This window comes from Protopterus annectens, chromosome 5.part1, assembly GCF_019279795.1.
Source record: "Protopterus annectens isolate FY-2018-M chromosome 5.part1, PAN1.0, whole genome shotgun sequence".
In the NCBI taxonomy this organism is placed as follows: Eukaryota; Metazoa; Chordata; order Ceratodontiformes; family Protopteridae; genus Protopterus; species Protopterus annectens.
In genome coordinates, this window is record NC_056736.1 from 345,074,945 (window position 1) to 345,102,576 (window position 27,632).

The 27,632-nt window shown below is 39.8% G+C and overlaps 1 protein-coding gene across 1 annotated transcript in view; it reads right to left on the bottom strand.

Moving 5' to 3' along the window:
• INPPL1 (inositol polyphosphate phosphatase like 1) overlaps positions 1-27,632 on the bottom strand; it is a 1,746,155-nt gene that overhangs the window by 1,454,836 nt on the left and 263,687 nt on the right. Inside the window, exon 3 of the mRNA XM_044073026.1 lies at positions 4,059-4,203. Coding sequence (XP_043928961.1) covers positions 4,059-4,203 — 145 coding nt within the window. The remainder of the gene's footprint in view (positions 1-4,058; positions 4,204-27,632) is intronic.

A 27,632-nucleotide genomic window follows, 5' to 3' on the forward strand; every position in this document is an offset into this window, starting at 1 on the left:
ATTTAAGAGTTGACAGTGCACTTTTTAAGGATAAAAGTTAATGTTTACTGAAAGCATGCATTTTTTTTCACATATGAGAGGAGAAAATAGGCAAGAACAGATAGCAATCTGTGTTAAGTGGGAACACAGGCTCTGAGATGCACTTTACCTTGGCTCACTTTGGAATAGATAACTTTTGGCACCTGCTTTTATTTGGAGGAATAAGCATCCTTTTTTAAGACGAGTATATAATTTCATATGTCAGATGCAAGTTAAAAGGATCTGAGGGCTTTTTGAAAATGTATTTATTTTTTTTTAAGCGTTTTTATTGAGCTAAACAACTATGAAAATACTACATGGGTTCAAATAGAGATGTGAAATAACAACACAAGATCAGCTTGCCAAACATTAGTCTGTGTGTAAACTGTAAGATGTTCTGCTTTATCAAACTATGCAGTTCTTGACCATCTTTGCCTTCAGCAAGGCCCATTAAGCATACACTGTTCTGCCACTATCTGTTCTCAAGGTCACACGTCTTGTTCCAGACTGAAGAGATGACAGTGTTCTATTTCTTGGTGGCAGAGTGAACAGCCTTAAGTTTTAACAGAAAAACTGTAAGGTAAACCCAGTCAAGCTAGTGTTTTCAGTGTGTAACAACTTAAACCTCCTGTAGTGAAGGCCCATGGAATATATATATATATATATATATATATATATATATATATATATATATATATATATATACACAAATACATCCTTAAGGATATACCAGTGTTTCAGATGCATGGCTTCTGAATGCCTATCACTTTTCAAGTACTTATGGGTATATTCAGGCCAATAAAGTAGACATGGCATGTTTCGGCTATTTTCTGACCACATCAGTACAGCACAAGTGGATTGCTTGACTATACATTTTTAGAAACAGAGAGCTTAAAACCAAGCCTGATGTCTACAAACATTAGGGTGCTAGCAAAATATCCCAAATAACATCCAAACCAAATGGTAAAATGGTCACACAGACAAACCATTCTGAAAAAGTGCAAGATAAACCTGGACTACTCCCAAGAATTAACCAGTCTGGTATCAAGTTTTTGCCAATCAACCAGAGGATGATGGTAATTGAACCTAGAAAGTCAGCATTGCGCTTCCTCTGGGTCCCTGGTTATTCACTAACATGAAGGATAGGTGTGAGATCAAGCTCCTTAATCAGCAAGTTCAACATTTGTGGAGACCAAATATTAATTTCTATAATGGGCTTACCACCAGGAGTGTTTGGCTACTGCACAGCTTCTGATTCTCTGCCATCCTGATGATCTTGTGACCGAGAATAAGAGCTGTTCATGGGGCTTTCTCACCACCCTCCATGCAAGAAGCTATCAACTGCTACCATCCTACTTGCAGTGATGCAAGGCATGAATTTCTCCCTCCAATGTCCACAGGTGGTGGGGGCTGAATCACTGTCACTGACACTTGTGGTGATGAACTAAGTCATGCCCTTCTATCAGTATAACACTAACATTCACTAACTCCCTTTAAAATCCATGCTTTTAAAAGATCACAGAAAATTAAAAAGAAATATTCAGCCATGGAAATCAAAAAATAAAAAAGCACAACCATGAAGAAAAAAGAAGGCTTCACTGTGCAGAGCCCATTTACCAGGACCTAAGCAATTACTAAAATTCACTGTAAATAACTATATTGTAACAAATCTTTACAGCTTTGTAAACTATACATTTAATAGACAATTCACCCTTCTTTTCAAAATTTTAGAAATGCCAATGAAGTCATTCAATCCATGATGCATGTTGCTCCCCAATCTCAATTGACACATAAACTCTTTACATTTCAAAAGATTATCAAAATCAGCACAAGTGTCTCCAACAATAATTTTGTCAATAAAAAATAAAAACATTTTAAACTTTTCATAAGCCTTACTGTGTGCGTGTGTTTATATATACAAGGCAGTAATACATTTCCCTGTTTTAATATCAGAATTGTATTCTCAAATATGATCATGTAATAGTTTGGTGGTTTTGCCCACATAAAAGACTGTGCATGAGACACAGGTGGCCAAGTATACCACCTCAGTGGTGTCACACCTGAAACAACTCAAACAAGCTATACTTCTATCAAATTCTAAATGGTTACATAAGGACCATCGGTAATGAACCTACACCATTTCTATTTGCCGTACTTGGACATACATTTATTTTTACCCTTAAATACTGTATCCATAAGTAATGTCCAAATGATTCTTAATGTTCTCACCCTTACTATAATTTGTGGAACGCTTCCCAATTTTGTCTTAATTTGATTAGTAAAATGTAAATTTCACATACATTTTACAATGAAAGCAAAAACTGGAGCCTCGTAATTAAAAGGGAGAAACGCAGTCATATGCTTTATTGCTTCCTACACTTTGGGAAGGCTGGTCAACCAACTGTATATGACTTCACTCTAAAATCGTTGGAATTCAGTGTGTCTTCTCTGGATTATCTCAGTTTTAGTTTCTTTAATTAAAGCTATGGGATTCCCTCTTCCCACTGCCATTTCTAGGATTTTGAAAAGAGGGGTACATCTTCTATGAAAGGGATAGTGATGAGTATTTTTTAAATACACTGGTCCATACTTTAACAAATCTTTACAACTCAGTAATTATGTACAATGATAACTGCTTAGATCCTGGTAAGTGGGCTATGCACAGTGAAGCCTGCTTTTTTCTTTCTGGTCTCACATTTTTTATTTTGTATTCATGGTTGTATATTTCTCTTTAACGTTTGTGTGATCTTTTACACCACAGTGACTGATTATACCGTGGATATGAAAGGAATTGGTGAATGTTGACTGCTATTCTGAATAAGTCTATACGAGTACAGAGACGAAAGTGCTAAACCGCTGTGATTAATAAACTAAGTTCCTGTGACAATTGCAGTATGCATTTTACTTTGTGACCACACATGCTTCTTATTGTTTGCTCATTTTCACTCAGGGAAAAAGGATGAGATGCTTTAGATGCTACAGAGGAGTATAATGCGTATTCCTCCTGGTGCAATATACAGTCTGCTGCTATTCAGAGGCCAAAAGCTGTCACTTCAGGTAAAACAAAGAATGTACAGTGATTTGTTGTAACGCATGACAGTGTCCATCTAAGCTGCCAATGATCAGAGTTCATTTATCAATCTAAAAGGTTAGGAAGACAGGGAAGGGTGGCCAAAGAGCATCTTATTTATCTTGAGGACAGGGGCAGCTGCTGCAATACTTTTCCTTGCTGAAGCAGGAAAATTCTCAGAAAGGACAACAGTACATGTGGACGAGCAGACTCTGTGTTGCAAAAGTGGAAGCAGGCTGGGCACAAAATTACATCACTATATCCCTATATCCAAGGGAATATCAGGGCAACATAAAAACTCAAGCAACACCTAGAATGACAGTCAACCTGTCTAAAGCCCTATTTCTGGCACAAAGGGCAGGCATACAAATAACAGACTCGAGGTTTTCTACTCCAAAGAGGAGGAATCTACCTGATGAGGATTAACTAATTCATCCCTCTGACAAGGTTTTCTAACACAGAGCGAGAATTATCTGGGTACAAAGTACTGAAGCCGTAGGTCAGTGAAAGAAAATGCATACATACATACAGAAATGCAAAGACAGCATAAATTCACATTGTGGTAGCCTTCATGGGAAATTGGCACAAACATGCATGTCCATGGGGAAGGCAGAGCAAGATCTCACATCAGCCACTGCTTAAAGGGTTAGGTCAGAAAACATCCCTCATAACTACTTGGATGATGGCTACACAATGAACATCTCTTGCATTGCTGATGGGGAACAAATGTGCAACTGAGATGGCAAGACAGTCAGTTGGTGGTGGGAGCAAAAGGGGAAAAAAATCTCTAATGCATGAATTAAGCAGTAGCTGGACAAACTACCTGACCTGCAGCTGTGCTTGGCTTTGCAGACTAGTTTATAATCTATTCTGTTCAAAGCTTGATTTCCTTTCCAGATCAGCTATACAGTACTCATAATACAGCATGTCGTACTTAATTTACATCATTTACAAATTATCAGAGAGGTACCGGAATAGTCTCTATCTTCTGGGCTTTCTTTCTCATGTTCCACTGGATATAGTAATGTTGATACCAGACCCTGATTAGGCTGGAGATAAATGCTGATCAGCTCATTCAAGGTCTTGAACCGTCTTGCCTGTACACCTTGTGATGTCTGGGGGGGAAAAATATATAGGTCATTTCTATACAAAAATATACACATGCATGTATGTCACATCATATTGCACTGTATTATATCATGTATTACCCTTTATTACACTACACTATATTATATTACATCACATTATGTTAATCCTAATAGTGAACCCCAGATAAAGTATGTGAACATGCCTGGTACACTGTACGGATTAACATCTTTATTTATTCATCACATTGCTTATTTGTGACAGGATACATCAAAAGTAAAAACAATGTAATTTTCCATGATCATATACACTGGACAGCCCAAACAGCATGCCCGTTCAAATCATTCAAATACCAATAGAAAGATATCCAGTCACTGTGCAAAGACAGCATCCCATGAAGCTGTTGCAGTATACGTGCAGAGCATCTGTAGCTTTACTCTCGTGATCAAACCATACCAACTGTGGGTTAATCCTGCAATACCCAGACACAGTCGTAGATTACTGCTTAATCAGCTTACCCAACCTCACTTTTGCCTTCTTCCTTTCTCAAATAAATTTCTTCAAACTTACCAGCCACAACATTTTCTCTGGCTGATCAAAGTACACCTGACCCAAGTAAAGGTCCAAAGGAACTAAAAATATTTTCACTGTTTGTCTCTTAATGACTAAGCTCTTTTTTAATAATTTTTTGCTTGGTTTCTTCCCACCTATCCTTAGTTGCCACAACAGAGTCATTTTTCATAGGCTTACAGGTTTTAGTATACACAACTAAGTAGGCACATAACTTACTGTTAGCTTTTATTTTTGAAAGACCGCAAGTATGTCATGAGGAGAAACACCAGTTATTAAGGAATGTAGATGAAGTGACTGCTGTTACAGTGCAAAGCCAAAATAACAAAGTGGTTGCATTTACAAAGAAAGGAAGAAATACCCACATGAACATTATAAGGAGATGGAACTAGCACCAAGAGGCCTGCATACTGACAGACGACCAACGTAACCATTCTCAGCAAAGACATGAGTTTATGGGGTTGCTGGATAAAATTAAGTCTGAGGTTTAAGGGAATGGTTCAATATACTGATTGAGTTTGATTTAAGCACAAAAAATAAGTGGTAGAAATAAAACAACTAAAAACTGAATTATGACCAGAATTGCATGCTGACTTTTTAACTTTGAAATTGAAGGACATTGATAGACAATGTGTTAAACCGAAAAATAACTTGTGAAGAGGAAAAAAAATTAAGTAGAGATTAAAGAGATATAGAACAGAAAGATAATCATACTTCTCATCTGTCCAGATTTTTGCAGAATGTGCAGATTTTTATCACATTTTTGGACTGTTCCTTGTGAAATTTGTGTTTTTCTGGAAAATTAATGATTGAAGTCAATAAATAATAACATACATTTGAGTTTCATACTTCATATCCTTCAGAAAATGCATGCTAACACAAATCCTATTATTCTAGCTACTTTCAGAGTTTATAAGAACAATATTTAATATCTGTCCATATTTGTGGGCCTTTGTCTCCTTACCCCCATTATTTTAGTCTTTGTTCAGATTTCTAGCACAAAAAGGTTGGGAGGTATGAAGGATATATTTTGTTGGCAAAGATGTAAGCAAAGTCAGTCACATGCTAGTATTGCATTACTCAGGCACGCAGGATTCAGCATCTATGTCAGCACATAGTCGTGTACATTCAGTTTCAGCTGGAGATGGTCTTCAGGAAGAAGGGTTTGCTGTCATCAAGAATGTAAAACGTGTGATATAAGGTTGGCATTCAAGGTGAAGGAGAAAATAATAGTCGTTTGGATTAAACTACCAACTCTTTACAGCTACTGAATTTATCAAATTTTCAATGCAACTCTGCTACAGCTATTGCCTAAGGCACTACATTTTGCTCCCACAATTTCCCCCACTTGAGATGATGTCCAAGTTCACTTGTTTAAATTATGTAGAAAACTACATCTGAAATATTGGTTTAGATAAGAACAAAGGGAGGACAATGAAACTCTGGGCACTAATGGCAGTATAACTAGTGTGGTCACTTACGTAACTGCTGAAGAACATAATGACTTTGTGGTGTCAAATCATGTAGCAACGTGGTCAACAGCAATGTTTGTGATTATGCTAGGATGGACGAGACAATACTGAAAGTTGCAAAGTATACCAAAAGGAAAATTCTATTAAAAATGCATTTCAACAAGAACTGAAAAAAGCTGTTAGACAGGGGCCTTGAATTTCTTTTGACAAGCAAACTTACATTTATATACAAGTAATCAAGAGCTGCTTTTTTTTTACTGCTGAAAATGTTGTACTCTTGAATGCAACTAATCCATTTAACCTAGTAGTTTTTGCCGTATCAAAATTTCATAAAGATAAACAGAACCCACCTGGAAGAACTATAACATCAGGTGTAGATGCTTTTTTTGGGGGGGACTTTGCATAACTTTTAATTAATCTTATGCTAAGAATATAGTGGGAGAGAACAATTATTAAAGAACTTTATACCAGTATCTCACCATCAGTTTGTTTTAAAAGCAGTGGCTCATTTCTAGTGTGAAGGCCCATACGTTTCCCATGTGCTTTTCGCTATTTCATTTTTGTTTTACTAATTGTTTGTATGATAATTTGTTTGACAAAAATGTAGTACTTCAACATATACAAATACATATTTTATGTCCTTTGTTGAGAAGTTTACATATGGAGTTAATTACTTCATGATAATGTAGTGTTGTATTTGTGATATAATGTACTGTTTTATGTAAGGGGTATGAAGATGACGCTTTTGACTTTGCACAGAAATTCAAATCAAATAGCTGTGTTTTCCATTCTGTGCAGAGTTTGTTTAAAAATTCAGTTAATTTGTTGGTATATACGTATTACAGGGGAAGTAGGAACTATTAAGCTGTTTAGCAAAGAAACTGCAGTTGCTATTTTCTTACATGCATTTAGTGTGCGCCCGGAAAAGTTGATACAGTGGGTGAATATATTTAAGAGTTTTTAGAAACAATTTAGATGTGCAGGATAAACATCTGCCATTCCTGATTAGGAAACCTGACAAAAGGAGAGGGGGGACAGTACTGAGATTTCACAGAAGGCCAAAGTAAAAGTAGTTTAAAGATTTGAGTCCCAAGAAGATGGGTTTGAAAGCGTTAGACAAAGATGTGGTAATAGTGTGAAGGAACTATTTTTTGTGTTTTCAAATATACTACTTTTTCTGAAAAGATTTGTAGCGAGGTTAAAAAAGTTGTAATATATTATTTTCTGATTTACACCTACAGAAAAGTCTTGTCCAGAGGACTGGCTTTCTCATACATTCATCCAATGATTATAAGGGAATTTTGCCCCATAAAATGACACAGTGCACTGTACAAGCCACATATTTGGAGGTGATGTATCAGTGTGTTAAGTGTGGTGTAGGTAAAATGGTTTTGAAAGTTAAAGAGGAAATAGAAAAACTAAGACCGAGGCAGTCTTGTCAAAATTACATGGTTACTTATGTGATTAAATGTGGATGTTTATTAAGCAAATAGTATATTGACCAGACAAAAAGAGTTAAATTTAGAATCCATGAGAACATTAGGGATGTTAGGAACATGTATCCCTCTAGTAGTGTGAATTTTAAAAATGTCTATGGATGTGATATAGATTATTCCTTGTTCTGGGGACAGTACACACACTGGGGGATACATTTTTGAATAGCTTAAAAATTAACTTAACTTTGAAATGTAATACTTCAACATTTAAATGATTAGAAAATAAATTGGAAATGTTTATTATGAATAATTACTATATTTTTAGTATATATAGACTGGTTCTTTAAGAAGGTGTACATTTTGGTGTACATTTTGCTTATTTTTCAATTAGTTGATCATTAAGTGAATGATGTGGGTATGCATAAAAGATACCTGAATAGTACATGTAAAACTGTTGGTCTCCCAGTGATTACTTATGCAGAGGCACTAAGATTTAATACATTTTCCTTTTGCTTCCAGCATTTTTGGTGTTTTTATATACAGACTGTTTTACCCTGGTTTATTTTGTACCTTGAAAATAACAAAGTGTCTTCAAATATCTACAACACCCTAATGTCAGACTCAGGCTTGAGTACAAAATAATATCATCCATAAACAAAGCCAGGTTTTACGTGATTAAATTATATCCCTGAATTTGTGAGTCCATTATCTTTTTCACGAACAGTTCCATGTACTTATTAAATAAGAGAAGGGAAAGAGGACATCCCTATATTGCCCCTACAGACTCATGATTCCTCCCATCTTTATTCTTGCCCCTGATCCATCACATATTCTCTTAACACTATTTTCTATTTGAAATTTTAAATGCTGACATTGCCCTACTCAAGGAATTCCCAGAAAACCCTACACACATTTCTGTATGCAAACTAATCAGTAATGGATTTTTCAATATTTCAATTTCACCTGAATCATTATTGTCATATTATTATTACTAATGTTTATCTACCTTGCACAAAACCACAGTGATCCACATCTATCAGATTGATAACGTTATCAGACATAAAACATTTAGTCATTATTTTTTTAGAAACAAAACTGGTCTATATAAGGCAGGTCTTGCAGGATCATTGCACTGTTTTGGTAGCACTACCACCATTGCTTTCTTCCACGATGCAGGCATTTTTCTTGTTTCAAAACATTAAACAGTGCTTTCCATATCTTCAGTCACATCCTTCTTTCTGACTTCTACATTTCTGTAGGAATTCCAGGAACCCCTGTTGGTTGGTCATACATCACATTTTATTTGTCCTTCATCTATTATGAATGTTAACTATTGTGTTTCACATTCACCAATCCTTTTAATATCTAATATTTCCAAAAAATCTTACAGATGTCTCTCTTTCTGATTCCCCCACTACCCTGCTCTATATAGATTTTCAAAAAGTTGCCAGAATATTTCCATTACTTCTTTAGGATTCCTAGTTAACATTATTATCTTAAGGTCACTAAGTTTTTACCACAGGTCATTCCAATTTCCAGTTGCCTAAACATTTCTGCTAAAATGTCAAAGTCCTATGATTACTGTAAAAAAATATAAATAACCAACTGCAATTTCCCCAAACTCATGCATATTGTCCAAATGCTCCCTTATTTTGCTCTTAGCAATTTAAATTTGTTCCTCGTTTTTAAACACCATTATTAAACATGACATTAAAAAGTGCTATGGGTACTTGTACAGAAACAGAAGAATTAACAAACCATAACATTTCCATTGTTATTCATACAGAATACACACATTTCTATTTAACATTGTTTTTTAAGATTACATAAATTGCTCAAATCTTGCCTTCCCTTAATCTACCTCATGAACATTAATTTGCATGAATTATTCTCATAAATTCCATTTATTTACATGCAGTTTGCCCCTTCCCTTTTCTAAAGGGCCTACCAATTCGTTTATCTCATTTGCAATAGTCAATACTTCAGTCACAGTTGTTGTATATTTTGATTTTCATTTTCCATTAACTGCTTTTTGGGTAAGGCATTACATTTAGTAAAGGCTAATTGTGCCTAGGCAATTCAGAACATACATCCCAGCTCAAAAACAATAATTTCCTCCCCCAACATTTTATCTTGTTATAATATACATCCCAGATACATTACAGGCAAGTTGAATCGAGTGAAGAATATTAGAGAGTAGAGAGAAGGAAAAGTTAAGCAAAAGATTATGCAAGTTTGAAGTTCAGAGTGCCGCAACAGAACCTGCCATGTAAAAGGTTATGAAGAGTGCTACTCGTAAGAGAGACAGAGATGTGGATGATTAGGTGAAGTGGCCCTTCGAGTCCTAAATTTTGGGTAAAATGAAGTGTCATATTTGTGGGATGGGGATACTTTCCAGAATTTTTGGCATATTATCAAGAAGCAGTAATCTACACAGTGGGGTTTACTTTTGGGGGTTCACTTTCTGACACTGTAAGAGGAAGGTTGTCTTCGGGAGAGGTCTGCTTCAACAGGAGTATGAACAGTTGGGATCCCTGGAGGTGGTCAACCCTTTGTTGAAGGGCAAACCATACTTTTTTTAAGGGATTTACTTGGGTGTTCATTTTTAGGAGTATGGGTAATAAATCTATAAATTTTATCCATTGTTGCTTAAATTTGTGTGGAGCTTGCTTTTGTTGCTGAGGCTACAATGGGGAGGCTGTACTCCGGTAGAGAGAGTAGAATGCTTTGGTTATGGCTGTTCTGGAGGTTTTACTAAGAAAGTGAACAGATCGTATTGGTCCAAAATAGGAGAGTTTTAACTTTGTTCATTGTAGAGGGTGGTCAATACGAAGGTATTGGAAACAGGCAGTTTTTATACTGGGTGTGTTGCTGTGGACATAAATATCAGAGTTTTGGTTTTGCTGGAGTTGAGGAGGAGGCTTTTACTTGATATATAGTGGTTAAGGATAAGAAATCTGCTTGCAGGACTATCTGGAAGTTGGGCTCTGATTTGTCTGAGTAAATAATACCCTATCATCCATGTAGAGGAGAGAAAGATACAAGGTTGATCATGGGAAAGTTTATTTATAAAGAAAAACAGTTGAAGATCATGAATGGAACTTTTGTGTACGCCTTTTGGAAGCTGACTAATTGGGAAATTAAGGTATGACTTTTGACAGAGAAGTGGCAAATTGAGAGATGGTTTTAAAACAAAGGTACGGAATCGGGACTTATGTCTACCTGCAGTAGATGATGGGAAGGATGCTATGGTCAATGAGGTCAGGATCAGCCTTAGGTGAAATGGCTCCAATGTGCCCCTCCAGGCTCACCTAAACGTACACATCCTCAAGTGCCTCCGCTCCCCATTCCCCCCTCCTTCATAGCCTACTCATACTATTCAGATTATTTTTTTCCATATTTTGTCTTACTCTTCAGCATTTTCTTGACCCTATCTGGGTCAGATGTTACTGTACTATGGAAAAAATAAATTAATTAAGATGGGGGGAGGTCTGAGGCCACTAGGCCCTCAGAAATCCATGGAGGTTCTAGATGATAACAGGTATATTTTAGGTATATTTTAGATTTTTTTCTCCCCAGCCTTTCTGATACAATGATAGTCTGAACAAAAATCATGACTATGGCAATGCATTTAGTCTTATTTTTAAACTTTGCTTTTTCCGGCATCCTTTCAACACACCTTAAATGGCCAGTAAAGCATTATAGTAACTGTAGAATAAATAATTTATTTAATTATTGTAGAATAAATAATTAAATTAAGCTGGGGGGTTGAGTGACACTAGGTCCCCCAGAAGTCATGAGGTTATAGATCTTCTGAAGTGCATTTTGGAGCTATTTCCAGCTTTTTTGATCCAATGATAGCATAAACGAAAACAATAAACAGAAATAAATTCAGAGTTACTGTTCAGCTTTGCTATTTTCCTTCATCCTTTCAAACACACCTTAACTGTTCAGGAGTGTTCTGTAACAGAGGTGAAATAAATCATTAAAGTATGTAGAGGGTTTGGGGACCACTAGGCCCCCCAGAAGCAATAGAGCTATAGATGGTCTAAGTTGCATTTTAGAGCTATTTTTCCAAACTTTTGATCCAGTGATGGACTGTACAAAAAACATGAGCAAAGAAAGAAATTCAGTCTTATTTTTTCCTTGAAGTCGTGTTGACAAAACAGTAGTTCACAATAAAATGCTTGTGAGAATACATACATCAACACCTGGGAATAGAGCCTAATGTCATCTTCTTTCCATACATCTGGTCTTAGACTTGGGGGGGGGGGGCACAAAATGCCACAGCCAAATATTACAACTGGCTGCTACTAAAGATGTATTCAGCATGCCTCCTCACCCTTATCCTCATAAGGCAGCCACCTTCTGTGTACTACTCTGTCAGGCTGGGATGGAACTGAAAGAACAAGCAGAAGACAGTCGTTTCTGGGAGATGTATATAATACCATGTCTCTTTATCCCTACCCCTCCCAAAAATAACCACCTACATGTCTGAAATTTGACAGCGAGCAAAGACAAAATAATTATTTTATTCCAAGTTGCTGCTCCTAAATAGTACACTGTCCCTAGAAACGCTTTTGAGACCATCTGTGCACACCTTTGAGATCTGGGTGTGGAGAGTTAATAAAATAACAACCGCACTGTCCACAGCTCTTACAAGCTAGAGTGACATTCTATACACAATTTCAGAGGATTCATTTTAAGAGAAAAAATAAAGTAGCTGTGACTATACTGTCTTCTGCTGTTCCCCTCAAAATGCAATAGAAATGTTTTGTGTACACCTCTAAGATGGACCGGCTTTAAACTTGATGAGGTTGAAGTACTGTGTCTGTCTACAGATATAAAGCGGATATATATATATATATATATATATATATATATATATATATATATTTTTTTTTTTTTTTATTTAATTTTCTTTACTTTTTTAATGCAGATACACTGACACTGCCCCAGAAAGCCAGGTTTCTCACAAGATGCACAAACACAGACACAGGCTCCGCATATTTACCTACAGGCAAACTGTAGGAATTCCAATTCACCCACATCACATCTTTGGGGTACTAGAGAAAACCAGAGCAAGTGGATGAACACAGACAGATATAAAGAGACCATGCAGACTCCACACAAAAAAAGCTACAGCCAAGACCTCAAGCAGAGCTATGCCCAATGAAACAGTAATGTCACTTACTGTACCTCTATACAAAAGATCAGTTACTTTCACAAACATCATGCTCCTGCCAGACCACGAAAAACAAATATTTATCACATGCAGTGCTGATGTTTGTGATAGAAAATGAGAGAAATTAGGGTTAACTTGTTTTAAGAACACTGCAGCCCATACCTCTTAACTGTACACATTTTTGCAGAATGTCCAGATTTTTGCCTCATATTTTTAGTCTGTTCCTCAGAAAATTTGTGGTTGTGTGGCAAATCGTGGAGGGTGGAGGTCACTAAAATGCTAAAGAACAGATATTTGAGTTTCAGACTTCATACCCTTCAGAAAATGCACAATAATGCTAATCATACTTCATACCCTTCAGAAAATGCATAATGATGCCACAACTTTTATTCTAGCAACTTTCTAAGTTTGCAGGAGTAATATTTAAAATCTGTCCCTATTTCTGGGCCTTTGTCCCCCAATTATGTCTGGCTTTGTCGAGATTTCTTGCGCTGAGAAGTTGAGAGGTATGCTGCAGCGCACACACACACACACACACACACACACACACACACACACACACACACACACAAGCCATAGCAATACTATCTTTATACCAATTTTAGCAAATATATTTTTAACAGTACTCTTGCCATGCCAGATCACCAACTACTGTTTAACAGTAATCACTTTTATCAAGATATTGCTGGTGTATTCAACAATTGCCACCACTTTGCTGTGTACATTTCAGGTGTCAGGCTGTGGTAATAATAATAATAATAATAATAATAATAATAATAATAAATAATAATAATAAATAATAATATTAACAACAATATTAATAATAATAAAACGTGTTTGTATTTCCTTCACATAAATGCACACTAGTTTTGCAAAGTCAGATTAGTGGCTATTTAAACTCAGCAAATCACAAGTGTCAGCTACTTTTACTTAGACATACCTTCCATAATCACCCAAACGTTACACCCACCTCTGTGTATATTTCAGATGGCTGACTATGATTAAAAAAAATTACAGCCATGTAATGCATTTCAGCTTTGTTACACAAAAACTGTTGTTACACATTAAAATTCTAAATTGCTTCATGAAAATAAATCCTGCAATCCTGATATGGCACACAGACCAGCACAAAGTCTTTGTAACCCCTTAAACTTCTGCCAAAGACTGCCTACTTATCTAGTAACAGTACAAAGATTTACAGAATGGTTTCTAGATGAAATAAAGCTTTACCTAGACACCAATAATAATGGGGAGGTTTCAGATATTATCCTATTGGACACTTAAAGCTAGTCTTACATGGTAAAGTCAAACGTTAGTCACCATCAATGTGAAAATGGCTCTAGATGATTGTTACTGCTGAAGTCGCACCCTGTCTCCATGTGCAAAAATGGGAAAAAGGGATTATGAATGGATGTATCTCAAAGCAAAACTTTTAGTTATGTACTCACCATAACTTCAGATGTTTGGGATCCATCTCGCCTACATTCTGACTGATGGGTTCGGAGCCGATCCCTCGGCTCCGACTCGGCACGCTTATGCCAAAGAGCGAAGTCTCTTATTGGCTGAGCTTACTATATCCCAGGATGCACCACTACCAGTCCCCCAGATCTAGTTTGTCCGCATACATGCACACATACATACCCTGCTTATATAACATCGTCAGATGAAACAAGATAAAAACAGTAGAACTCAAAACCGTTCAATCTCTTCTGATCTCCAAGGCAGGGGGAAGGAGGGTGGGTATTAGGAATGTGGCGAGATGGATCCCAAACATCTGAAGTTATGGTGAGTACATAACTAAAAGATGTTATGTGATCCTATCACGCCTACATTCTGACTGATGGGACAGCGTCCTAGCACCTGAATCCTGGGTGGCTCACTGGAAAACACTCCTGAGTACCGTGGAACCAAATGATGCTCGTCCTTTAGATGCCACATCCAATTTGTAGTGGGAAATGAAAGTGTGCGGGTTGGACCAAGTAGCCGCAGCACAAATTTCCGATATAGCTAGCTTAGAATGAAAAGCTATAGAAGTAGCCATAGCTCTGGTAGAATGAGCTTTGATAGATGTTGTAAGTTGCTTATTCGAAGAAGAATAAGCCTTAGTTCTGCAATCTCTGATCCATTTTGAGATAGTAGCTTTTGTGATGGTTTGGCCCAATTTATTATCTGAGAAGGACACAAACAACTGGTCTGACTTACGAAGTTGCTGAGTCCTGTCTAAATAGAAGCGTAATTGCCTGTGAACATCCAATTTATGGAGAGTGTATTCTGCTTCATTGGAGAATTTTGGAAAGAAAACTGGTAGCTCTAGAGATTGTTGGAGACAGAAACTAGAACAGACCTTTGGGACAAAGGATGGATTAGGCCTAAGTGATACTCTATCCTTGTGGAAAATCAAGTATGGTGGCTTAATAGACAGGGCTTGAAGCTCTGAAACTCTTCTTGCAGAAGTAATTGCAACTAAGAATGCAGTTTTCCAAGACAGATATTTTAACTCGCATGTAGCAGCCGGTTCGAAGGGGAGATGTTAATGCCGAAGCACCAAATCAAGATCCCACGGAGGTGCATGATGAAAAATTGGTGGTCTTAATAGGCTCGCACCTTTAATGAAAGTTTTGCATAGTCTGCTGCTCATCAAGGGAGGATCCATGGATTCGTGGAATTTAGAGATAGCCGCTAGTTGGACTTTAATAGTTGAGACAGAAGATCCCTGATTAAACAGGGATGTTAAGAATTTCAAAACCTCTGGGACAGGAGCAGTGATAGGGTCTAAACCCTTGAGTTGAGCCCAGATAGCAAACCTCTTCCACTTACTGAGGTACAATTTGTTAGTGGTGGGTTTGTGGGCCGAAGATAAAATGTGAACAACTTCCGGGTCTAGTGTGTGCCTTCTAACTAAGGTCGGAAGTGGAGGAGCCAAGCTGTCAATTTCAAAGATTGCAGGGATTGATGCCGATGTCCCGACTGATGGATTAGCAAGTCCGAATTAGGTCTAAGGTCCACGGATCGTCCACTGCATGCTTCTTCAGGTAAGGAAACCATATCTGACGAGGCCAGTATGGGGCAATCAGAATCATTGAAGACCCCAGTTGAGAAGCTTTTCGAATAACTTTGGGAAGAAGTGGAATTGGAGGAAAGGCATAAAGTAGCCCTGTTGGCCAAGGTTGTGCTAGAGCATCCATGGCTGGTACTCCCTGATGTGGGATCAAGGAGAAGAAACTTTGGCACTTGGTGTTTTGTGGAGTTGCAAATAGGTCGCAGCACGTCCCCATCTCTTGAAAACCTGGGCTGCTACTGTGTGGTTTAGAGACCACTCGTGAGGAGAGAGAATTGTCCTGCTTAATTTGTCTGCCAATACATTTGACTTTCCGGGATGTGGGTCGCTACCAAGAAGCGGTTGGTAGCTACAGCCCATTCCCACACTCTCATGGCCTCTCTGCAAAGGGGTATGATCTGGTCCCTCCTTGTTTGTTCAGATACCAAACCACCGACATGTTGTCTGTGTGGATGGCGATGGTGCCCTGAGGAAGAAACTTGTGTAAGGCTTGTAGGGATAGAAGTACAGCCCTCATCTCCAACACGTTGATGTGGAGAAGAGCTTCGTCTGGAAGCCAGGAGCCCTGAACTAGCCTGCCCAGACAATGCCCCCCCCACCCTATCTGGGAGGCATCTGTCGTCAGGGTAACCACTGGAGAGGGGAGAACAAAGGGTTTTCCTTGATCCAAGTTGGATGTCTGAAGCCACCAGCGAAGGTCCCTTTTGCATATTTCCGTAATCAAGATGTGATGATTGAGGGGAAGATCCTGAAAGGACCATTGAGTTGACAAGAGCCACTGAAGAATCCTCATGTGTAATCTTGCTAGAGGGACTAAAAGAACCGTGGCAGACATTGAGCCTAAAACCTGTAGAACCATCCTGGCTGGGGCTTTGGATCTCGAGATCAGAGCTTGAACTTGGCCCTGTAAAGTTCGGATCCTTTCGGCAGGAAGAAAGACGCGCATCAATCTTGAGTCTATCTCTGCTCCTATAAACTTTATGCGTTGAGAGGGCAGCAAGACAGACTTTGACCAATTGAATGTAATCCCCAGGGAAACACCCAGGAGATGGTGGCTTTGAGGTTGTCCATTAGTAGATGCCTGGTGGTGGCAGTCAGGAGCCAGTCGTCGAGATAGGGAAACACTTGGAATCCAAGACTTTTCAGGTGAGCCGTCACTACTGCCAAACACTTGGTGAACACCCTGGGGGCTGTGGTGAGACCAAAGGGCAGAGCGCAAAATTGGTAATGACCGACTCCCAGGCTGAAGCGCAGATACCTTCTGGACGCCTGATGTATCGGTATGTGATAATAGGCGTCCTTGAGGTCTATGGAGCACATCCAAACATCCTTCTCCAACAATGGGAGAATGGATTGTAACGTGACCATTGAATTTGGATTTCGTGACGGATTGGTTCAGTGTGCTGAGATCCAATATTGGCCTCAGGTCCCCTGTCTTTTTGGCACTAAAAGAACCTGGAGTAATTTCCTGATCCGATCTGGTCTGTGGGGACCGGTTGGATGACTCCTTTTCTAGCAGCTTTAAAGCTTCTGCGGCTGCTATTTCCCTTTGACTGGGTGGTGGGTCCGGGATTCTTTTGGACGGTGGGGGTGAGTATGTGAATGGGATGGTGTAACCTCCGGCAATGATCCGAAGCACCCATCTGTCCTGAGTGATTGACTCCCAGGCTTTTAGGTGCTTGGCAAAACGACACCCGACTGGCTCGAGCAGCATAGCCGGGCAATCCCTCATGACGTGTGGGAGGCTGAAGAGCCACGAAAGGACTCGCGGTCTCCAGAATTGCGGGCCCTCTGCCGCCTCTGGGACGGCGTCTCCCTGAAAAATTTCCCGTCCTCTGCCTCTGGACGGGGAATCTTCCTGCTGTTGGGAGAAAAACTTGCGAGATTTGCGGAACCACATTTTTCCCCCTCCTTTAGCCTTGGGGTAAGGCCGAAGGGAGTGGAATAACGGGCACCTACGGCAGATAAAGTTTTTCCCTCTTGCTCACAGCGGTAAGGGTGTCTTTCACCTTGGGTCCAAACAATGAGGACCCATCAAAGGGAGCGTCGGAAGGAAGACTTGAAGGCCTCCGAACTGACACAAGCGGAGCCAGGCTTGTCTCGAGAGCCACGCCTGTGCCTGCCGCTCTACCGCCTTCGCCACATAGGAAATGAGCCTCATGGACGAGTTAGAAATTGACGTAAGGATAGCCAACTGAGAGCTAACCGACTGGGCTAGCTGCTCAGGTAGGTTACCCGAGAGGGAATCTGACAACTCCTTGACCAGATCCCTCTGAAGCCTGGTAAAATGTGCCAAATAATTCAGAGACCTTAAAGTAAAGGCCGCTGAAGTCAGGGTGCGCTTCCCGCACCTGTCCATACTCCTAGACTCCTTATTAGGAGGATGGACGGACGTTGAAGCCTCTGCCACGTCCTGTTGTGTAGCAGATGCCACCACCATGGCATCTACAGCCACGCCTTTAGTAAGGAACTCCTTCTCGGGGAGCAGACAAAAATTTATTTGGACGAAGGGACTGGTTCCACGGTATCTGGATGTTCCCGCCTTCGACAAACTAAATCCAGAAGCTCGTCGAAGGCGGAGACACCCAGGAGGCGGAGGGCTGAGCCCCAAAGGCCTTGAGGAGCACTGACTCGTCCGCAGAGGGGGTTTGGATATCCAGCCGCCTCGTTGTTTGAGGATCTCTAAGATGTCTGCAAATGAGACATCATCCGAGGGCGACTTCGGGACCCTCTGCATCATCCATATCAGTGTCTGATGTAATAGACTCGGGGAGTCCAAGTGCTTCCTCTTGCACGATCTCTTCCTTGGGGTTCCTCCGAAGACAACTCGAAGAACCCTCAGGAGGAGGGGAACCCCACTGGGGTAACCTCAGGCCTCGGGGCTCCGCTGGCTACGGACAGGGGAACTGCCAAAGACCCAGTCTCCACGCCCAGGGAAGTTGCCGGTAAAGCCGGAGAGATGGCGAAGAGGACTTGGCCAAGGCACTCCTCATGGCCCTGAAAGCCGGACCCCAGAATCCTGGGAGTGTCCGGTCTCCGAGCCGTGATAGCCGACAGAAGTCCCGCAGCGAAGCACCGAGGGGAGGCTCGGAACCGAAAGCATAGGTCCCAAACATCACCCCGGGTCCAGCCGAAGAAGTCCAGCGTACCAAACTCGGACCCGAAGGCCGGGTTGGAGTAAGGGTCGGAGCCGACCCTGAGATCTCCACCGGCTCCAACAGCACCTGCTCCGGCGGAGCTGAAGCAGTCGGAGGAGGAATGGCAATGGGGTGGGCCAAGGTCATCGGCTCGAAGCCAACTGGGTCGGAACCGAAACAAATTTTGGAAGACTGGGGACTGGAACAGTCTTTGGAGCACCCTGTCTATATCAGAATCTGACATTCTCGAGACCGAGAGGAAACAGAACGGGTTCGAGACGGCCTCTCCATCGGCCCCAAAGGGCTAGGGGACCAGCTCGAGGCGACTCGATGAGTATCGGCGCCGAGGAATACACACACCAGATTCCATCGGTGCCGAGGTGGACTTCGGCCGAGGAGGAAGTGTCTGAGCGGGCGACCCTTGTCGGCTCCGAGAGCAGCGGAGCCGGCGAAGGTGACCCGCCTCGATGCCCCAGCCATCGGCTCCGAAGCCAGAGGAGTCGATACTGGTGGCATCGAGGCAGACCGTTCGACCTCGGCTCCGAAGTCTTTGGAGCCGAAGGAGAGGCCTGCCTATGTCTCTTGGCGGTCGGATCCGACGGACTGGTCGGAACCGGCGCCCTTTTCTTTTTAGCCGGAGAAGGAGAGGATGCCAAGGCTTCTTCAAAGGAAGGTTTAATTAACCCCTTAAGAATCAATTTATTTTTCTTCTCCTGGAGGACCCTTGAGGAAAAAGCGTGACATACGCTGCATGACTCCTGCAAGTGTTTTGCCCCTAAACAATATACACAGAGCGAATGATCGTCTGTGATAGACATTTTGAAACCACATTTCGAACATTTTTTAAAGCCCGAAGGCCTAGGAGTTTGAGACATTATATTAAACAATTCCAGTAACTTTGACAGGAAAGTAAACAACTATAGATTTACTGATGACAAACCTAAAAAAATAGGCTTACAGTTATAGCTTAACGCAAACACTTTCTGTAAATGACAGGGAACTCTGAAACCCTGTAAAGTTTTAAAAGGGTTGACAGACCGGGAAGGCCCTGGATGAAGGGGGGGCCGAAATCAAACTCAACCCAATCACACACAACAAGTTTTCGCAATCCAAACACACACAATAAGAGCGTTAGCCGTTAAAACAGCTTTTGTGACAAAAAACAGCAAAAAAACTGACAGAAAAGTTAGTTAATAATAACTACTCAGCCCAGCCAGCTCGAGACCACGTCTTCGCAGGGAAGCGGCAAACGAGATCTGGGGGACTGGTAGTGGTGCATCCTGGGATATAGTAAGCTCAGCCAATAAGAGACTTCACTCTTTGGCATAAGCGTGCCGAGTCGGAGCCGAGGGATCGGCTCCGAACCCATCAGTCAGAATGTAGGCGAGATAGGATCACATAACATCCAACTTTTACAATGCATGCTGCCATATCAAACATCTCCTTACAAATCTCTCCTATTTACTTGCCAGCAAGATAATCATATAATTAACATTGCCAGTAGAAGCAATTATTGTACCACTCCAAACATCTCTGCCCCATAAAAATTATAATCTAGCTACTACCGAGCAGTCAAAGTACATGGTCAAAAAAAAAAAAAAAAGACACTATTAGCAGTTCCACATAGATAATACATATTACTCAAAATTCAAGTAAATCAAAATTTTATCCAACTGCAAAATATTTTATATTTTTATCTCTTTATATACATGACACAGCACTAGTGAAAGGGTATAACATCACTTACTCATTTCATATATTTATATAAATTTCTTTTATATTCTATACTTATTTCTTCATGTATGTGCAGTCCCTTTTTGTTTTAGTCCTAGTGTCGTAGTATTTAATCACTGCAGAAGAGAGAAATGCTTACTGTGTTACTGTTGCGTAATTAAAAAGAAAGTGGTGCCATTTTACTATTATATATACATTTACTACTTAACTGAACTTCTGCATTGTGGTCCTTTTACATAATATAGCTGTGTATGGTTGGTAATTTGGAGCCTTTATTTTAAATATTCATCATTTTACAAGTTATGCTTAAAAGCTTGACTTCACTAGAAAATTTGTGCTTACTTTTTGGAATTTTGACAAGTTCTGTCACAAACTCCATCTTAAAGGCTTCAGTTAGCTCACAGACTTACAAGAAACAATCTGTGCTGTCTTCCAAGAAGTAGGCATGACCTCTGAACCTGTTTCTCTTCACTGAACTCCAACAGCTAGTCAGAAGAATGATTGTTTGAACTGCGTTTTCATTCATTTAGCATTTTTTTTGTCTAAAAAATCTTATAAGCATACAGTGGGTATAAAAAGTTTACAAATCCCTGTTAAAATGCCAGGTTTTTGTGATATGAGACCACAATAAATCATTTCAAAACTTTTCCCACCTTTAATGTGACCTATAACCTGTACAATTCAAATGAAAAACAAATCCGTTAGGGGGGAAATGCTGTAATTAAATCAAAAGCTGCTTCAACAAAGTATTAGTTTAAGGGTGTGCACACTTATGCAACCAGTCTATTGTACATTTTTTGTTATATTTTTTCCTCTAACAGATTTGTTTGTTTTTCAATTGAATTGTACAGGTTTTAGGTCACATTAAAGGTGGGAAAAGTTTTGAAATGTGTTATTGTGGTCTTATTTTTATATCGCAAAAACTGGCATTTCAGCAGGGGTCTGTAAACTTTTTATATCCACTGTATGTTTTACTGTAAATAGAGATTTATTTAATCTGAATTACATTTATATTTAAATAAGAATTACAAATATGTTTGACAGTGACAGTTTTAAATGCATCCTTTTTCCTGTCTGCTTTAATGACATTACAGTCCTGTATTTACTCATTGCAGCAAACAATTATTAGGATTAATTAATTTATCTTAGTCTATTTAGATAAAAATAATTTTAAGAAACTGTAAACAGCTTCATGTTCTTAGTTCATGCATACATATGTTTCCTTTTGTATGTTTTTAATGTACATGCAGTTTCCCTTCTGATAGCTATTAAACTGCAGTAGCTAGGAATTTCCACTAGATGTCATGAGTTGAGTTAATTTGTGGCTTCTATGAGAGATATAGTAATCCTGGATATAGTATATCCATGCAGAAGGTTATTAAAACATATGGTTTTATTTTCAAATTCAGAGTTTTTATATTGTCCATAACGGTTTTAAAATGTATTTGTCATAATGAATCAAGGAAAGCACTTTTCAATTTTAGTTATAATAATCTCCATCAAATGATAGTATTTAACATTATATCTATTAATGTCAACGGGTTGAACAACTCCATGAAAAGGAGTAGTGTCAACAAATATTTAAAGCTACATAAAGCAGATTTTGCATTCATTCATTCAGGAAACCCACTTAACAGAAGATCTAAAACTGACCTTCAAGGATTATATGTAAGTTCAAACTACAACCACAAAAGAAGAGTTGTCCTAATTTTACACAGATAATCAATGACAATTCCAGAAATAGTTGACTCGTACTCAAGCAATGATGGTATGCTTGCTTTAGTTATATTAAAACTAGATAAAAAGATGTACACTTTTGCAAACACCTACTGGATACCAGGTATCGGGACTAAAACTGTAAAAAAAACATTTAGACACCATAACATTAAAGTCTAAAGGTGACTTACTATTAGCAGGTGATTTTAATAGTATCTTGTCCTCCACTGATACCACAAGCTATAAGCCCTTCAAGACGTTCCCTGTTGCCAAGCACTGTAACAACTACATAAAAGACAGAAAACTAACTGACAGTATAAAAATATTATCCTCCCTGAAGTATTCTCACTACTCTTACGGATATGGCACACATACCAACATAGACAAAGTCTTTGTAACCAAAATAGTACAAGGATTTAAAGAACGGTTTCTAGATGAAATAAAGCTTTACCTAGATGCCAATAATAATGGAGAAGTTCTAGATATTATCCTACAGAACACTTTAAAGGTAGTCTTACATGGTAAAGTCAAAAGCTGGTATATAAATAAAAGGAAAGAATGGGACAAAAAACTGGTAGGCATACAAAAAAAATTGATGAACTAAAACTAAAACTTACATGAAATAACAAATCTGACATATGTAAACTGAACAAGGAATATCAGGATATCATGCAGCATAAAATATCAATAAATCTGGAAAAAAGCAGATTACAATCCTACTTAATTAGTCCCAAGAGTGTGCACAGGATTGTGATTAGATCTAAATATTTAAATGAGAAAAGTCATATAAAATAAATAATATACACTAGAAATAATCAGACTATCAAAGTTATAGAACTAAAAAAATATCTTATGTTTTAAAAACCATTACAAGAATATTAATAATGACTCATCAAAATAAAAGTATAGACAACTTTCTTGCTAATAATATTCAAAATAAACTATCCAAACACAATATCAATAACATAGACAAACCCTTTTCCTTTAAAGAATTAAAGGAATAAATAAAAAAAAATCTTAACACTAAAAGGCACCAGGGCTGGATGGTCTAATTCTGGAATTTTACAAACTCTTACCTGATAACATCTTGAAAATCTTACTCAATGCATTCCAAGAAGTTAAAACTACAGCAAACATCCCTCCCTCATGGAAATATTCTATCAACTCTCCCATCTTAAAACCAGAGAGCCCAACCTTTACATATCATACAGGCCAATCTCTTTGCTCAACACTGACTACACGATATTCATGTCTATCTTAGCAGATAGATTAAATAACATTCTTTCAATATTAATTCATGAAGACCAATCCGGGTTTATCAAAAACAGAAAGGCACAAGGCAATGTAATTAGATTACTGTCCTTAGACATAGGAAACAAGAAAAAAATGAGCTTTTTATTTTAAGCCTTGATACAGATAAAGCTTTCGACTCCCTAAGTTGGCCAGATCGGTTTAAAGCTCTGCAAAAATACAATTTCTCCCCAAACATAGGATTAATTAAAAAACTATATGAAAAGCCAATAGCCTATGTAAAGATTGGATCATATCTACCTAGCCCATTCGAAACATTAAGAGGTACTAAACAGGGGTGCCCCCTTTCCCCATTACTCTTTCCCTGGCTATTGAGCCTCTTCCAAATTATGTTAGAAATAATGACAGCGTTAAAGGATATAAAGTGTCAGACAAATTATCCCCCAAGATACAACTGTTTGCTGATGACCTACTAATAACTACTAATGATATTGAAAATTCAACAGATCACCTATTATATAATCTATACTTTTTTCATAGGTTCATAGGTAGGTACTAGGCTATTGGCCCTAGGGCCTAAACAAGCCTAGCCAAAAATGTACCCTGGCTTTCGCCACCCAAGAAAATTATTTTCCTGTGCCCCTGTCAAGCAGAACCACAGAAGTGATCCTCGGGGTGAATTTCCTATTACCCATCCAATCATCAAGATTTCTCTTGAAGAGTGCTAATGAGGAGCTCTGTTTGACATAGATAGGTAGTCTGTTCCAGAGTATGGGACGTCTCTGGGACAGGAATCTATCCCTCCAGCATGTTCTGTTTATTGTGGTGACAAGGTTTAGGTCCCTAGAGCGTGTAGCTCGGAGGGATTGGGATTTCTTTAAGTGGAGCATGTCCAACAGCTCTGGGTTTGACATAGCTTTGTATGTTAGGCAGAGATCGCCTCTGAGTAGGCGATATGCGACAGAGTAAAGCTGGAGTTATTTGAGACGGTCTGCGTAAGGCATCTGTTTGAAACCAGTAATCCTCTTTGTGAGGTATTTTTGCAGCCTTTCCAGTTGTTGTAGATGTCTTGTGAGGTACATACCAAAAAGGGCATTATACTTTATAATGGGTCTAATGAGTGATGAGTAGAGGGGAACAATGACCTCTTTTTTTCTGGATGAGAAACCTTTTGTGATGAGGTGTGCCACGTAAAAGGATTTCCTGACCACTTTGGCGATGTGATTATCAAAGGAGAGACTACTGCCCACCTGTGTCCTACGGTCTCTTACCACACTTTCAGTGTTAAGCAGACTACCGCCTATGTGGTAGTTCAGGGGTACAGAATGTTTACCAAAGGGGATGACAATGCACTTTTTGGCACTGAGCTTGAGACCATGTCTTTGACACCAGGCATCTGTCTCAGTGAGGCCCTTTTGTAGGATGTCCACATCGTTAGGAGTTTCAATTATGGCTCCTAGTTTGCAGTCATCTGCAAATTTAGTTAGCCAAAGACCTTCTGTGTTAGCCTGTACTTCAGAGAAGTAGATACCAAACAGGAGAGGACCCAGGACTGAACCCTGTAGTACTCCACTTGTCACTGGTCTGAAGTCTGATTTGGAGTCTGCTACTTTCACAGTGTGGGTTCTTTCAGTAAGCCAGTTGGCAACCCATCTTGTGACATAGGGATTTATACCTAGTTTAGTGAGTTTATCTATAATTCCAGAGTGGGGGATGGTGTCAAACGCCTTGGCGAGATCTAGATAGGCTGTGTGAACCACCTTACCCTCATCCATGGCCTTGGTGACTACTTCAAAGAAGTCTATCAGGTTTAGGAGACATGATCTGCCTTTTACAAACCCAAACTGTGTGGGGTCCAGGGTTTGGAGATCTCCAATGTCTTTGTTTGAGTTCCATGATGATACGTTCCATGGCCTTGCAGACGAGGCTCGTCAGGCTAATGGGGCGGTAGTTCCCGGGGTCTGTTGTGGCCCCCCCTTTGTGGAGTGGGATAACTGTCGTGGTGCGCCATTCAATGGGCACAAAGCCTGAGTTGAGGCTATGACTGAACATGGTGCTTAGGTTGGGTGTCAGTTCATTCTGTAGTTCATGTAGAAGGCAGCCTGGGATGTTGTCCGGTCCCATGGATGCTGTGTTCTTGGCTTTGGAGAGTGAAGTTTTTACCTGTGCAGCCATGATTTCAGGAACTTTGCATTCTTCCGGTATAAAGATGGGCCCTTTAGGGGGTGAGAGGGAGGTAAGGTTAGCACTGAACCTATCTGCAAGGATGGTGGCAATATCAGTTGGTTCTGTATATTTAGTGTCATTGTGCTGTAACTCAGAGCAGATCTGAGTGTTGCCACTGAGATTTTTAACATAGCTATAGAATGCTTTGTGGTTGTCTTTAGAATCAGTGGCAATTTTGTTTTCATAACTAGCTTTGGAGAATTTTATGAGGGATCTCAGCTTCTTACTGAGGCTGACCAGGGAGTTCCTCCAATCGTGGGATTTTACTCTTTTTTGCAACAGTTTCTTTCTTCTGTTGTAGAGTTTGTTTATGGCAGAAGACCACCAGATTGGCTTCCTTTTTTTGGAGGATAGCATCTTGGTTCTGTTAGGGATAGCACGATCCATGCACTCGTGTAAGTGCTTATAAAGTGTATTTGTGTAGGATTCAGCAGTAGTACCTCTTATTGTCCATCTGCATGGGTGTCATGAAGTTTGCCACTTCTGTCTTAAGAAGCGTGAAGTTGGCTTTGGAGAAATTTTTTATGGTTGTTTTCCTAATGGGGGGTGGGAGTGGGATGTGGATGTCTAGGGTGATTAGCTTGTGGTCGGATCTGACCAACGATGAGCTGACCTCTGGTGTGGAACACTGGTCACGCATGTTGGTGATGACCAGGTCTAAGATATTGCTGCCTCTGGTGGGGGTGTGGATAAGTTGATCCAAAGCGTTGGAATTGATGATTTCCAGAAAACGTTGAGCAAAAGAGTTGGTACACGAGTAGTTTTCCCAGTTAATGGTAGGGTAGTTGAAATCACCCATTATTAGAGTGTTGGGTTGTACCTTAATATTTTCCAGTGTATCAAGAAAAGAGGAGTGGGAATCCTGGGGCATGGTGGGGGGGTCTGTAGCAAGCTACAATCTGGACTGCGGTTTTGCCCAGAGTTAGTTGAACTTGGATAATCTCAAATGCATTATGCTGAACAACTAGCTTGGAGGTGTGGATATCCTTAATGAATATGGACACGCCTCCACCTTTAGTGTTTCGGTCCGGGTTTGGTGGCCGAAAGGTGTGGTATGAATTATAGCCTGGTAATGCAGGGGTGCTCTCTGGAGCTTTGAACCAGGTCTCTGTCACTGCACAGTCAATGTTCTCCGTTTTAAGGAGTGCCTTGAGTGAGTGCATTTTGAGGTATAGACTTCTAGCACTGAGTAGCATTACCCTCAGATTTTGCTTGCTTGTACCTGTTACGGTGGTGAATTTGTCATTTGAACCTTGCCTGAAAAAGGCACTATATGGGGTGGCAAGAGCCTTTGCCAGTATCTGGAATCCCAAGGGCAACAGGTGCACGCCATCTCTGGCAAAGCAGCGTAGTCTGTCAATCATGTCATCCCAGGCAGACAGATACTGGATTCCCCTAGAATGACATCAGAAGCTTAGCCAATTGTTAAAGTCAATCATTTTGTCCTTGTACTGTGGTGTCATTCTGGGTGATGGCCGGATGCTGCTCAGGGATAGGGTCATACCGGCCTGGGCTACAAGATCAGAGAGCTCCTCCATGTCTCTTTTCATGTAGTCCAGGGAGGTACGTCTCAGTTCATTCACACCAACATGGACAATGACAGAGTCATATTTATACTTGTTGTGGAGTGACCTGAGTGAGTGCGTTATGTGGCAGATCCTGGCACCTGACAG